This window comes from Phlebotomus argentipes, unplaced genomic scaffold (assembly GCF_947086385.1).
Source record: "Phlebotomus argentipes unplaced genomic scaffold, Phlebotomus argentipes genome assembly contig_15, whole genome shotgun sequence".
In the NCBI taxonomy this organism is placed as follows: domain Eukaryota; kingdom Metazoa; phylum Arthropoda; class Insecta; order Diptera; family Psychodidae; genus Phlebotomus; species Phlebotomus argentipes.
The window spans coordinates 9156757-9170634 of record NW_026776181.1 but is presented as its reverse complement, the minus strand read 5'-3'; the positions used below and the strand labels follow the sequence as shown (position 1 = coordinate 9170634).

General features: G+C 42.9%; 3 protein-coding genes across 7 annotated transcripts; 1 reads left to right on the top strand and 2 right to left on the bottom strand.

Moving 5' to 3' along the window:
* Nucleotides 1-5: 5 nt before the first annotated feature.
* Nucleotides 6-2409, bottom strand: LOC132263061 (E3 ubiquitin-protein ligase CHIP). Its single transcript, XM_059762629.1, has 2 exons — nt 2142-2409; nt 6-1224 (listed from the first exon to the last, which is right to left on the bottom strand). Exons 1-2 carry the CDS (start codon nt 2259-2261, stop codon nt 478-480), a joined length of 867 nt encoding a protein of 288 aa, XP_059618612.1. The 5' UTR covers nt 2262-2409; the 3' UTR covers nt 6-477.
* An 88-nt stretch (nt 2410-2497) lies between these two features.
* Nucleotides 2498-7851, top strand: LOC132263052 (fl(2)d-associated complex component). Of its 3 annotated transcripts, XM_059762616.1 has the most exons (6): nt 2498-2737; nt 2801-4688; nt 4757-5034; nt 5149-5232; nt 5398-6163; nt 7746-7851. In XM_059762616.1, the coding sequence occupies exons 1-5, from the start codon at nt 2645-2647 to the stop codon at nt 6124-6126; spliced, it is 3072 nt and encodes a 1023-aa protein (XP_059618599.1). In that variant the 5' UTR covers nt 2498-2644; the 3' UTR covers nt 6127-6163; nt 7746-7851. The 3 variants fall into 3 exon arrangements, with proteins under 3 accessions (XP_059618599.1, XP_059618598.1, XP_059618600.1); XM_059762615.1 differs by lacking the exon at nt 7746-7851 and having other exon boundaries at nt 5398-6292; XM_059762617.1 differs by lacking the exons at nt 5149-5232; nt 7746-7851 and having other exon boundaries at nt 5398-6292.
* On the bottom strand, nt 6286-13854 carry LOC132263056 (beta-1,4-mannosyltransferase egh). 3 transcript variants are annotated; one of them, XM_059762622.1, is made up of 3 exons: nt 13641-13854; nt 9330-10375; nt 6286-8211 (listed from the first exon to the last, which is right to left on the bottom strand). In XM_059762622.1, exons 2-3 carry the CDS (start codon nt 10128-10130, stop codon nt 7639-7641), a joined length of 1374 nt encoding a protein of 457 aa, XP_059618605.1. In that variant the 5' UTR covers nt 10131-10375; nt 13641-13854; the 3' UTR covers nt 6286-7638. The 3 variants fall into 3 exon arrangements, with proteins under 3 accessions (XP_059618605.1, XP_059618607.1, XP_059618606.1); XM_059762624.1 differs by lacking the exon at nt 13641-13854 and adding an exon at nt 13542-13620; XM_059762623.1 differs by lacking the exon at nt 13641-13854 and adding an exon at nt 11178-12949.
* Between the last annotated feature and the right edge of the window lie 24 nt (nt 13855-13878).

Genomic DNA, 13878 nt, shown 5'->3' with positions numbered 1-13878 from the left:
CGTGCTTGCATTTCAATTCAATCAACTATTTATTCTTAATATTTAGTACTCTTTTTCACATATACAGGATTAACTCCGCAAGGGGAGTTATTATTCTTCTCCTTATGCTTTCGTATCAAATGGGAACAAGAACGCTACAGACAGGTGTTAAAAATAATTCGCACACGCATTTATTATTCAATTCGTTCAGAAAAATTTTCATTTTATCACATAAATAATAAAAATATTTGCCAAAAAAAACACAGACAATGTGCCACACTACTTTTAACACGTGTCGGTAGAATGACAATCTCACTGCACTTTTCATCTTCTATCCCAAAGGAAGGCAAATTTCAATTGCTAATAAAGGTTTTTGCATGTTCTTGAGCAAATCCAATGCAAAACACTAAAATGCATTTTCCCAAACACTTCTTGCAGCGAGATTAGAGAATTTTGAAATTGGATAATTTTGTCGAAAGAAGCCATTCTTCAGTCCATTCAGTAGTCCAGCGACCACTCGTTCTCCGCTATGAACCCATCCACGACTTCCTTCATGGAGAAATTGGGAATGAGTTGATCCTGCGTGAGTTTCACCCTCGTCACCGGATCAAAGTGCCCCACGCGCTGCAGGTGCTCCTCGATGTCTTTCCTCTCGTACGTTATCCCAGACGGCGTTATCACCGGATCCTGCAGAATCTCAAAGCTGATCTTGCCGCACAGGAAGTCGGGCACTTCCCGCTTGCGACGCCTGTCGTCCACTTTGGCAAACAAGTTGTTCAGCTCCGTCACGTGATTCTCACACTCGCGCTCAATCTCTGCGCTCTTCTCCTTCACAAAGTCCTCATTGGCATTATCGTCCAACTTGAGCTTCGCTATTCGATTCTCCATGTCCAGCTGTATCAGGCGATTCAGGTACGACTGCAGCTCGATCTCCTGGCAAATGCGCTTCTCCTCCTGGATGTTCCATCGCTTCTTGCGTGCCAAGCGCAGCTGCGACGCTATGTCATCCCCAAAATTCCTCCTCTGATCGCGCGCCAGATCATTCGCGCGCTGCAAGTGCTTGATCGCCTCATCGTACAGCTCCATCTCCATGAGGCTCTGACCCAGGAAGAAGTGCGCCTTCACCTGATTCTGCTCAATCTCCAACGCCCGCCGACAATCGCTGCACGATTGATCCCACCTCTTCAGCTTCAGGTGGCACAGCGCCCTGTTTGTGAAGTAGATGGCCACAGTGGGGTTCTTTATCTGCCGAGGAGAAAGAGAAATCCTTCAGCGTCTAGCCACGTAATTTCGTTAACTCATGTGCGGACAAAGGCAATCTTATCTAAGTTCGCGTTCCATCACTACAAGTCAATAACCTCCCGATGAAGACTTAACCCCTTCGACAGTGAGAACACAAGACAAGGATAAGGAAACATATTTACTAAATTGCTACAAAGAGAAATTCCGAGAATTTGAAACATTGATACTTTTTCGAATAGTTTTATGTTTATAGTTTACCCCAAGGTATATCTAGAAAATCAACTCTGCCTTTCCACTTCAAACATTCTTGTTGCATTTACTTATCACACTGTTTATTTAATTCATAATAGTGTGATGTGGAAAAGGGTATTCATGGAATGTTGTCCGGATATCAGAACAGTCTTTCGCAGTAATTTCCTGGAATGCACTGCAATGTTTGAATGAGTGGTAAATTTGTCTGTAATCCAATTAGAAACAGTCACGTTCCGTATTCTAATGGACTTTAGAGGCAAAGATGCCAAAAGAAGTGTTTAAAAATAACATAAACAAACAATGGTAGAGTCTCGCCTAAAAATAACTCGATTGACACCACGTTTGGTGGAGCCTAAGCTTGAAAATGTCCCCTTATTTTTCACGCTCTTCCCCATCTTTTCCCTCCCAAGACTGTCCGGGCAACTGTAAGAGAATTTCACGGGCCGCTTTGAAGGGTATCCAAATTTTCTACGGAAGTTTTTGAGTCATGTGAAGTTCTTGAACGATGGCGCCCATATTGAACACCTTTTTTCCTCATCCCTGACGAATTTTCCACCAATATTTGCTCCGCACTGCTTCGCCGACACGACACTTAATGTGGCAGATAAATTCTGAGCGTGAAAAGGAGAGGAAAATGAGAATCAATAGGGTAAATCATAGTAACTCACAATTGCTTTTGTGTAGCATTGTATCGCCTCTTCGAATTTTCTCGCGGAGAACAGTCGATTTCCCTGCTCTTTCAGCTCTGTGTCCGAGAGATTGGCCGTTGTGTACATGTGCTTGCTCATTTTTCCGCCCAAGCACCACTCGCACTATTCACATTTAACTCGATTGCGCCCCTTTTCCTCACAGCTATGGAGAAACTTGAATGAAATTGCGTGAAAATTCCGACAAATCCTCCGACGAACTGTTCAATGACACCGTTGAAATCAGTGAAATGTCATTAAAGGCAGCGCGAACCCGATCGAACCCACCCGAGGAGGCTTTCGAAAATCTTCGACCTCGCAGTGTTGCCAACAATGCGCTTTTATTCCGCTGTCAAATGGTAATGAAAAATTGGGAAGAGAGCGTGAAGAACAGTGAAAACCGGTGAAAAAGTAGTTTTTCCCACATTTGGACTTATCTATTCAGTGCAGCAAATATGCAGCTGTATCTGAACTATTGAAATAAGATGTCAAATAGTGCAAAGTTTCCTGCATCGGTCGAGCTTCCAAAAGACAAAAACAAACACACTGCTTCGCAGCAAGCTGCCATCATACAAAAGGTTTTTCATGTGAATTTTCTCTGTATTTCTGGCTAAACAATTGTTCTTTGGTGCGGTTTGCAGTTTCTGGGCAGTGTCAACAGAGACATTACAAAGACGGGCAATCCATCGGCTTTGGAAGATGCTGCAGCGGAGGTTTTAGAGAAGAGACGCGACGAACTGAAGAAACAACTGAAAATGGAGTCGCAGGTGAAGAAGTCGTCCAAGGAGATCCTCAAGAAACACAAGAAGATACCACGCCCCTCCTCCACGTCCTCGGACAGCAGCAGCAGCTCTGACAGTGGCTCCAGCAGCGGTCGGAAGAATTCTAGCAGCGATGACTCCTCCACATCGTCCAGTTCCTCTTCCCGGGAGTCACGGAAGATGCTGAAGGGTGGAAAGAGGCGGAGGACGTCCAGCAGCTCATCGAATGATCATCCACCGTTGAAGAAGAAACTCACAGGGCGGAAGCATGGATCGCACAAGAAATCTGTAGTGAAGATTCACGCGAAGAAAGTCTCTTCGAAGGGCCGAAGCTCCCGGGCGTTGACTCCAATCTCTGTGGGCAGGAAGCGGAGTATATCACCGCAGTCGAAGGGTAGCCAGAAGGCGTTGCCCAAGCAAAAGTCTGTGGGAAAGGAGAAGCACCATTCGGGTCTAGTAAAGGAGCGCTCTCGCGATACGAAAGATCGGGAACTTCATCGTGAGAAGGAGAAGATGAGACATCATGGAAAGGAGCGTGTGAGGAGTAGAAGCCCAGTCAAGTCGCGCAGAAGTCCTCAAAGATCTCGAGAACCGAAGCGCAAGAGTCACGAGAAGCGATTGAGTCCATCAAAAATGAGAACTGCTCTTCGACGCGACCGCAGTCCTGAGAGGGCAGCGAAAGTGCCGCTGAAGGACGCTTCTCGACGGCATGAATCGTCGATAATGCTGAAAGAGCGCGAGAGGCGGGATAAGGAGCGTGCTGATAGAGAAGCGGCGCGGAATAAGGAGAGAGCTGAGGCTCTGGCTCGGTGTCAGGAGCGACAGCGCGAGAGGGAGCGCCTGGCGAAGGAGAAGGAGTTGGCGGACAGGGACAAGGGAGATCGGAGCAAGATTGTGGACCGCTTGCTGCCCAGGCCGGCAGAGAGAGCGATGGCTCTGGCTGCGAGTCGCGGAGAGGGTCACGATAAGGTGGAGCGTGACCGCACGCGTTCGCACAGCAGAAGCAATGTTCGCGGAGGAGAGTTTGCTGAGCGCAGGTATCACGATTCTCCCACTCTGAGGAGAGATCGTGAAGAGCGGCATGGCGAGAGGGGACGTGAGCATGAGTATGTGTTGATGAGGAATCGGCCGGACGCCAGGGGTTCCTTGACGTATGACAGCTCCAGGAGAGGCGGTCGAGATGAGCATGAAGTGTACGGGGAGGTGCCAATGGAGCCTCGCTATGAGACTCACGAGGATCGACACTTGACTCACGATTACACGTCCAGCCGTGCCCAATACGGGAGTGAGCGAATCCACAGAGAGCACGAGTGGGAGCGCGGCATGGAGCAGGGACGAGAGAGGATGTACGATCGAACTGCTGGACAGAGTGAGTGGGAGCGTAGTGACATGACAATGGCTCGAGGCAATGATCTGTACACTGAGAGTGGCGAATGGAAGGTGACTGAGCGACAGTGGGATGAGAATGGCAGTGGAAAGCCGGCGGGGAATTGGCAAGGTGGCCTGAAGGATGACTCATGGGAGGCTGGCTATCAGGAGCGCGACACGTGGATGGATCGCCACAGAGAGGTGAACGACGGCGGCAGAAGGTGGCAGCCGAGGAGATCCGGGCATCCGATAATGTCTACAGGAGATGGCGATGCCAGGCCTGAGCCATATCGACGCGCGGGAATGCCGCACGCTCATGCTCCTCATGTGTCTCACATGCAAGGAGAGCATATGAATTCAATGCCTGGAAACACGTCAGGGGTTTATCATCACAATCAAGGTGGGGAATATTTTTAGAAATTGCAATTGTGGAGTTGGAAAATGGATTGAAATGACTTTTATCTGCAGGAATGCGTCATATTCAACCACAATTGTCTGGATCGTCCGATATGAGTGTGCCGATGGGGGTTAAAGAGTATGGAAACCAGTCTTCCTACCCAGCAAGTACAGTCATGGCTCAGACTCCGCAGAAGCGCCCAATGATGACTGGAATGTCGGATTCGAGTGCACCGCCGCAGGATTTGACAGCGCGAAAGGCAGTGAAGACACCAAACACGTCTGAAGAAGTGATTGAGGACGATTTGAGCGAGATAAGCGACGATGCAGATGAAATATTGAACAGTGTGGTAAGTAATGGTGCATTTGATGCTCTTATGAACATGAAATGATGAAGGGGAAGTGAAGGATTTCCCCTTTAGAGGAGGTATTGAGAGGAATCTACTTTGGTGCATGCACCCCAGGAAATCAGTGTGCAGAATTTAGCAGTGGCTCAGCCAGATCACAGTTTATACTCAACATTCATCCATAAAGCCGATAGTGACTTAGTAAGATGAATAGATTGAATGTAGTGATTTCCTTTTACTGTATTCTCCACACAATGAATTTGAGTTTCTCTATTGGTTCTCTTTAATCAATGTTGCGTGCAAGTCATTTTGCTGTTTGTCCTACAAATGTTTGCTCTCTAATTATTTTCCTTTCGATGCTTTCAGGAAAATGCCAGTAAACAGAAAGACGATGGTGTTGCTGAGGTGGAAGGGGTGGATGATAAGAAGCAGAGCGAAGGTGTAAAGACTTCGCTGGAGGCTGTCGACGAGGTGAAGGATGAAATGGGTGAGAAAAGCATGAAGGACATGCAGGATGACTTCAATTTGGGATTTGAGGAGATATCCGATGGGGAGCTGGAGGAGGAGGCTCGTGTGAAGGGACTGGGAGATGCTCTGGGCGTGGATTGGACTAGCTTGGTGACGGAGAGTCGAGCGCGAGACCAGGCAAATCGCAGTGAGGCAACTTCAATGCGGCAGAAGTGGAAGCATCATCAGGTGCTGCTGAATTTGGGCATTTCCGTGCGATTGGCTGGGGAGGAATTTACCAGAGAACTGCTGAAGCGCGCTAGACAGTCTGCGAGGGAGGATAAACAGATGAAGAATGGTGAAGTGGTTGCCGAACATGAGGCAGTGGAGAAGGAGGAGGAAATCGCGATGCCGCATCGTGTGGCGGATGTTCAAGTGGCGCAGAGGAAGGCCACTGAGCGCAGAGCTCGTCTGATATCACAAACATCGGGATGCTTCAGTCGGGCTCTCAATGCGCGCAGGGACTTGCAAGTTCGCAGACAATTGTGTGGCTTTCCCATACAAGAGGTCCATTATTGCTCTGTGAGTCCTGAATTGAATAATCTCGCCGTGCAACTGTTCAAGAAGGCGACATCCCTCACTATGTAAAACACATTGGGTACAATATCATGCTCCTCTATTCGTGGTAAGTGAATAGTTCTTATCTCTACTGAAATTACATCCAATTCATTGCGTGTATTGGATGAAGATTAAAGTAAATGGAAAAGTACTGGCCAACCGGCTTCATAGAACAATAAATATCTGTCATTCTGCACATAGTAATTTTTATTTCAAAATGTTCACATCCTTACAGCTCTCAATTGCATTACTTCTTCAACAATTAAGTAAGAAATCCTATGTTAATTTTGATCAAAGAACTCTCATTTTGAGAGCTTTACATGCTTCACGGCGAAATCAAAGCATCTTTTTGAATCAATCAATCAATGTAGCTATTTGTTCTGCTATTTGTTCCTCGTGAGTCCCTGGAAGTAATCTAACTTCCGACATTATGTAAAATATATATTTACAACGTCTGCAAGTGATAAAAACGCGACTAGATTTTTATTACCTACATATAGTCTTAACATATTCGAATTTTCTCTATTGCCGAGCTAATTTGTGTTAAACTTCCCGTTTCTCTCTACTCTAACGCATTATATTTCTGGGTATACTCTTCTAAATGGTCTTTGCTAATTTTTTAACATTCCTTTTACATTTTTTGTTTTCTCAACTCTTATTGCCCAAAAAATCATAAATTTAGCGAATGTGGGAATGTCATAACGCATAGTAAGTGTAGATCAGTACAATACTCACAATACTAAAATAAAAAGTCGTTTGTTTTCTTGTCGAGAGATTCAATACATTTGTCAATTTGTATCTCTTTTCTAGAGCCTGATTTACTCTTTTTATTTTTTGATCTTGCGCAGCTTCTATAAGAAATAACACCTTTCTTTTTATGTACTTCAGCATTAAGCACTCTTTTATTATCTGCTCACGGTATTTATAGACTGTACAAATGGTTTAAAAAATGATTCACTAGCAAAATATGAGTTTCCTCTGGCTTGAAAATTAAGTTGGGTGTTGCATATTGAACAATAAAACATCACTAATTGCAAGTAATCAGTAATATAAGTTACAAACTATATAACATTTGCGTTGGATGGAAGCTTGATATCAAAGTCTCGTGGGCGGACTTGAATTTTAGAAATAAAAAATTCCCTTCAAAGCGATGGTTTGTGATTCCTTCAATAAATATTGAATATAATCTGAAGCTTTTTCCATACTTCTACTAATACTAAATTTTTTTTCTTTATATTTAGATGTGTAACAAGCCCTCTCGCACACTTCACATTTTTTTTCACGCGTAAACAAATACTTATTGCAAAATTTACCACCTAAAATTTCACTTATAATTTTAAATATTTGGTGCAAAAATTATTCGAAAGAATAAAATGAAACATAAACAGAAATTCTATGAAAATTTCACGTGACAATGTAAAAAATTGTCCCTTTACTTGCATTAAAAGCACACATGCTGCAATTTCCCTTATACACTACTTGTGTCTATATGTACAGTAGAGAATTAGTTATCGTGTCTAATGTGATTGATCACCTCCTACTTTACACTGTGACCAGAGGCCTAATATCTTTTTGGACCACATAGAATTTGTGCTTCTTTCCCATCAAACCCCAAATCACGGCTATATTTTCTATCATGACATTTATAGGAATTGTGCATATCGCGCCGGCGGCACATAAAATAAATTTCACCAGCCCAAAGCGATAGAGCGAGAAAGACTTTATCACGCCGAAGATGTACATGTAGATGTTCACGGCGGCGATGAAGGCGCAGAGGAAGTCAAAGAACTGCGGACACGGGATGGGATAGAGGGCGGCAAAGATGATATTTGAGGCGGCCAGTGGCATCGTGACCCAGGAATAGATGCTGAGCAGCAGGAGGGATTTGTACTTGAGCGGCACCCCCTTGGAATGCACCACCAGCAGGATTCCCTGGAGCCACCGCTTGCGCTGCTGAATGAAATCCATGAGCGTGAAAGGGCTCTTCTCGTACATCTCGCCCTCGATGAAGTTGAACGTGTAGCCCATGCTAAAGGCGCGCATCGCAAAGTAGCAATCCTCAGCCACGGAGCCGTCGATTCCATTGTCGAAAGTCACGTCCCTCTCGGCGGCCACCTATTGAAAAGCAGCCATTACTTATGGATCAAGGTAAGTGCAAATTGCGCGCAGCCTTACAGAAGAGAATCACGATAAGAGAGCACGTAATTTTGGCATGCAAGTTGTATAGGGAAAATTATAATCGCATCTACCAGATTTCTCATTCATTATTGCTTTCTGAGGCTCAGCAGATACCCAAACAGGCCGATAAGAATTATCCGCCTCACAAGACATTAATCAACTACAGAAAATAGGACTTAGGCCAAATGGGCGGAGCATAGAAGTGAGCAGGATATTTAATTATTTTCCTTATGAGTGCTTCACATGACATATGGTAAGGAAAATAAATTTCTCCACCAAACTGACGTGCTGCCGATTTATTTTCTTTATGGCATCTTAAATTTTGCACCTGCAAGCTGGAGAGACTTCAGCAAAGTCATAAAATGTGAAAAATAACCCATTCGATTAAAATGTTTCAATGTACACCATCCTAAAGTCGCTAATTGATGTTCTAAAACTGTCACACTCTGCTTTTAGTAAATTTTTATAAAAGCCATCAAGCGCACAAGACTTTTTTTTCATCGATATCTATTTTTACAACATATTAAATTTCCACATTATCTCTTGTATAGAAGAGTAATTTCACTCATTACCAAATGAACGAGTTTTTCACTCAGTCAATCACTATATTTAGACTTTCTCTAAGTGTTGTGATGTCGCAGGTTGATTTCACAACATAGCGAGCAATACATGATATATTTTACGAGCTTGTCGATTGTATACAAAAACACCCAAAATGACTTTTATGCCCTTTCCGTTCACGTACGCGACCTTATTTGTATTGTTGTATCACATCATGAGTACATTGCGAGTACATTGAAGCTCAAATGTTCTTGGAAATTTATCTTCTCGGCTGCGGTGTGACTTATGAGATATAATTTGTCTCACTTTTTGCCGATTATTTTTGGGCAATTCTGTACGCATTTGCGAGTACATTTTCTTGTGACTCTACGCTTAGAATTTTTTCCCCACAATTGAGCCATAATTCGTCATACAGTTTTTCGAGAACCTTGATGAACGTTCACAGTGAGTGAATTGCCCATAAAAATATATATTATTAGCAGAAAATAACTCACCAGACTCACGACGTAGCTTCCTTTCCAACTGAAGAGGGGCTTGTGGAAAAATTTAAATTGAAAGCGCAGCTTTCCCATGTCGTCACTCACACGGAAACTGTCCGCAAGTGTTGTTAGCCAGTTTACAACGTTCTCATTGGCATACGTAATGAGTCCCTGACCAAAAGGATGCTTGCCGTCCAGCACGAAATTCGTCACACCACGAATACTGTTTTCCGTGAGGAGTGTCTCCTCGTCCAGGTGCACAATCCAATCGTTGTTGTTTAGTACATTCACAGAATCCTCTAAACAATACTGCAGAGCGCGTGACTTGAACAGGGCTCCACTTTTTGTTTTATATGCCTTCGGCACGACTATTTCGCGTATTCGTCGATGTTTAGGCAGATTGAGTGGCTTGTCGGTGACGACTTCAATGAGGAAATTCTCCAAGCCTGTGTCCAAGCACAGGTTCATGTTCCTCATGACATTGGTCTTAACTAAATCTGCAAAGTCCCCGCGTGTCACCACGCGTATGCATATGAAGGGCGCCAGCAGTGGCGATCCCTTAAGTACAACTTTGTCCGGGAAGGCATTGTAGAAGACGAGACCGCAGAAGTTGAAGAACACCTGCGGCAGTGTCAGGAGTGTGAGAAGGCGCAAGAAATAGAGGGCAACACACCCAATGTCCCCGTACGCTTCGCGCGGATCGATCGTGATGAAGGCGTCCGGATCGAGGCGTATCGCTCCAGAGTATACTTCAAAGGCGGCAATGAACACGACAAGGAAAGTGCAGTGCAACAAGTGCTTCACTGTCGATCTCATGATACCCTTTCAGATTCAATGCACTTGTCTTCCGGTTGTCTTTTGCCCGCCAATTCGCTGGCGCTTTGATGCGTCAATCACGGCTGCAGTTGCTGCACTCCTCTCTTGCCCGCCCTTATGCAACGCTCAAGCACAGTGTGTGTGGGATCAATTGTAGCGCTCACGTTCGCTTCACTGACCGCTTGTGATGTCCAAGATTACCACTCTTGAGAGCTACGAGAGCATTTTCGTGACGGCTCTTCTTCCTGTGGAAAAATTCAATAAAGTCACATGTAAGTCACTCGAGTACCAATTCACACCATAGACTAAATTCGGTATATGATTTTTTTGCCCCTATCTCTCGTATTTTTAGTTCATGAAAGACATGTGCAAGTGTTGGAGAATTTTACAAATATAGCCTCTAAACTGTGAATGCGAAAATTGATAACATAAGAATTTATTACACGCACACTGCACAGTTATACCTGGAAGGCGTGTGAAAATGTGCGTTTCCCCTATATAACAGACAATTACGCAAAGAGATAAACGCCATGGCTTGACTTATCATCAAGAAATTACGCCAGAGTTCATTTTAAGGCGCGGAATCATACACAACATATACACCCATACTCAGCTAATGAAAATTGCAAACACTCGAATTTTTATCTGGTCACCGAGTCATTAATAGATTGAATCATTCCCTCTGACTCCCCTGCGCTCTAATTAGCCGTGATTTTCTATACTCAGACTTCTTCTTCAAACTCTCCACCGTTTACTTTCTTATCGATAAGATAAGCGCACTTTTAGAAAAATAGAATAGAATGCTGTGATACAAAGGAGAGATATTGTGGTGAAAACATTCAGAATTTGGTGTCAAGTAAAAAAGTGATAACATTCTACATCATGACTAATTCCTCTCATTCACTCTCTATAAAAAGCAACACTCACTTTAGATGCTTCCATAGAAACTGATATGGAAAATGAATAACTCATACTTTTCACGTCACAATTCATTTTTCATTAACGATTTCTGCCAATTTAGAAAATGATTAATTCACAATTATCCACCTAAATGCTCAGGAATATTCTGCTCAAAGCAATTCTATTATGTTGCCTACACGTTGTAATTGGAAATGATGATTATTGTTGCAAACAATAGTGTATATATTTTAATTTGGCACAAAAAGGCGCGCAGTGGCAGAAAGTGTATAAGAAAAGGGAAATAAAGCTGAAGAAGCATGAGATGGTTGTTTAAAAGCAAAACCTATTAATGCAGCAACCGTTGCAAAGGTAGAAAATGCACTTTCTCTGGACTGATTGGAGAGAAGCAGAATATTACTTTTTTCCATGCACAATAAATGAGATAAGCGAAATAGAGGTTTATTTATTTGATATTTCTACCTTGTTTTTGAGCATTTAGTATGTTTTTTTTCTCAATGGAGAAGTCAATTAGTGAACAAATACTTCAAATCTTGTGTACGTTCAATTGCATCAGTAGATTGTACAAATACGATGAGTTTCACTATTATTGTCATATAATAAACGAAATATGTCGATTTTACGTAGTTGTTAATGGAAAATGCATTAAGGATAACAGAAACTAACAAATGGTGGAATGAAATTTATCAATTTCAGGTGAATGGAAAAATTAGATTGGTTTCACTGATAATAAAATTGTCGGCAGAGTGAAATTAATTATAGATACTATTTAGCAAGCAGTTTTAAACAGATCGATCTTCGGTCAAGCTAATTTATTGAGTAATATAAATAGTTAAATAAATAAATCAAAATGTTCATCTGCTCTCAGCGTTATCTAAGTTCTGTTTTAAATATTTTATATTATTATATAAATATCTTACAATGTTTGATCTTATTCATCAACTGGCGAGCATTAAGCATGCTAGAATAAGGATATCGACTGAAGTGTTAAATGCTCAATCATAAACTCAGTAAATATACATTTTGGCTAAACCACAATTTCTGCACAAGTGCGAAGATTTCTCTTAAAATAGATTCACAATTATTCTAGCATTTGAATGCCTCGAGTAATAAAAAATACTGAAACAAGTACAAGTTCAGCCAATTAATAGTAGAGGAATTTCGAAAGAATTACATATACAACACTATGCGATAAAGCTACGGCTACTTATGTGCGTCCACTATTTGTTTTGTTTACATTTTCGCTTTTTTCGTCGTTTTCTTGTACAAAAACTCTTTTTGTCATCCCCACTTTAACACTATAACTCCTGGAGGTCGTTTTTTGCAACTCTTGCCATCTCAGGCCAACTATTAATGCTGGCCATTGTGTGCCTTTTATTTGTTTGGCAATTTGGAAGATCACCGGTTGATGAAGAAATGCCTTATCTAGAAGCTTTTTGTCATAGTGATTCAATCGCTGTGTCGACAGCGCTTTATCAAAGAGGTAACATCATTTCGTACGAAGAGTTTTGTGGACGAGGAGAGAATATTGGAATTTGTGCCATATGTTCCTGTCGCCGCTGGTATTTATTTAAAAATGCTATGAGTCACATCAACTAGAGCAAGGCCAAAGGTCACGATAGGAATTCATTGTATGGGGCGATAGACTCTCGTTTGGCTGTAAATCAATGCTGTATACATAACTTTATATTTTCTAAATTAGTGACATGATTATCACGCGATGCGCCGCACATGCAGACGTGATTTTGAGTGACTCAGGCAACGTCTCAGGCTTTTCCGATTCACAACGTCACTGTTCTTTCTGTTGCTGTGTAGAATCCAACAATGCTGGCCAACTTTGCGACAAGGGAAAACTCGTTTCGTACTTTATAATGAGCACGCAATTATCCACATCGATAAATTCTAACAAGAGGAGGTCTTTTCAACCTGCACAACGTGCACGGCAAGGTTCTGCTGCCCTGCGTCTATTGATGAAAATCGACGTTCCGCGAATCAAAAATATCTTTTTGGATTATTCGACTAATCTGCGGTGATAGCATTCCAGACAAAAGCTGCTTGAGAAACACGTGCCAGTTAATTGAGGTGTCTGAAGAGGCGTCAATTGGACACGCCAATCCTTAGATCACAATTTTAAAAATAAGAGAAGAAGGCTAGTTTAATTTTCGCGATATTTTCGAATGAAAAAAAAACCCGTGACGCCAAGTAACCTTCCCACACTGCCAAAGCGTACGTGCACAATTCACATTGTATATTCGGGTGCGGAGTGTTAATTAAGATATTCACTATTTGAGTTGCGATTAAGCAAAATCGCACCCGCGAAACCATTCTCAGTTCTCCTCAAGATTGACAAAAAGAACCGAGCGCTTCTCGAGGAAGAACCGCCCTTTTCGCCTATCGCCACATTTTCGGCAGCACATCCGCAGTGCCGGCGACAAACAACCTCAGCATAGCCAAGGTGAATGCTCACATGACTGGGATTTTTGCAGAAATTACCAGCTTGAAGTGCATTTGATCTTGCACAACTCCCAATTCCGCGGCTTTTCCCGAGCTTGTGGGAAAATTAGAGAAACTTTCACGCACCGTGATTCTCACCTTTTTCACACACACTCCCAGTCTCAACTCGGATTTGGCTCTTCACTCCGCGTTCCGTGGATTCCTACGCTTTCCGCTTCTCAACACGGCACTTTTACCATTGAACGGCAACTGATAAGCACCTACTGCACCACGAGATCTCCCATTTTCACTGGAAAAAACTCCGCGATAATGGAAAATCTTGCTGGCTTGGAGTTGGAATTTGTTTGACACTGGCAATCTCGCAAGTGCACGGCGA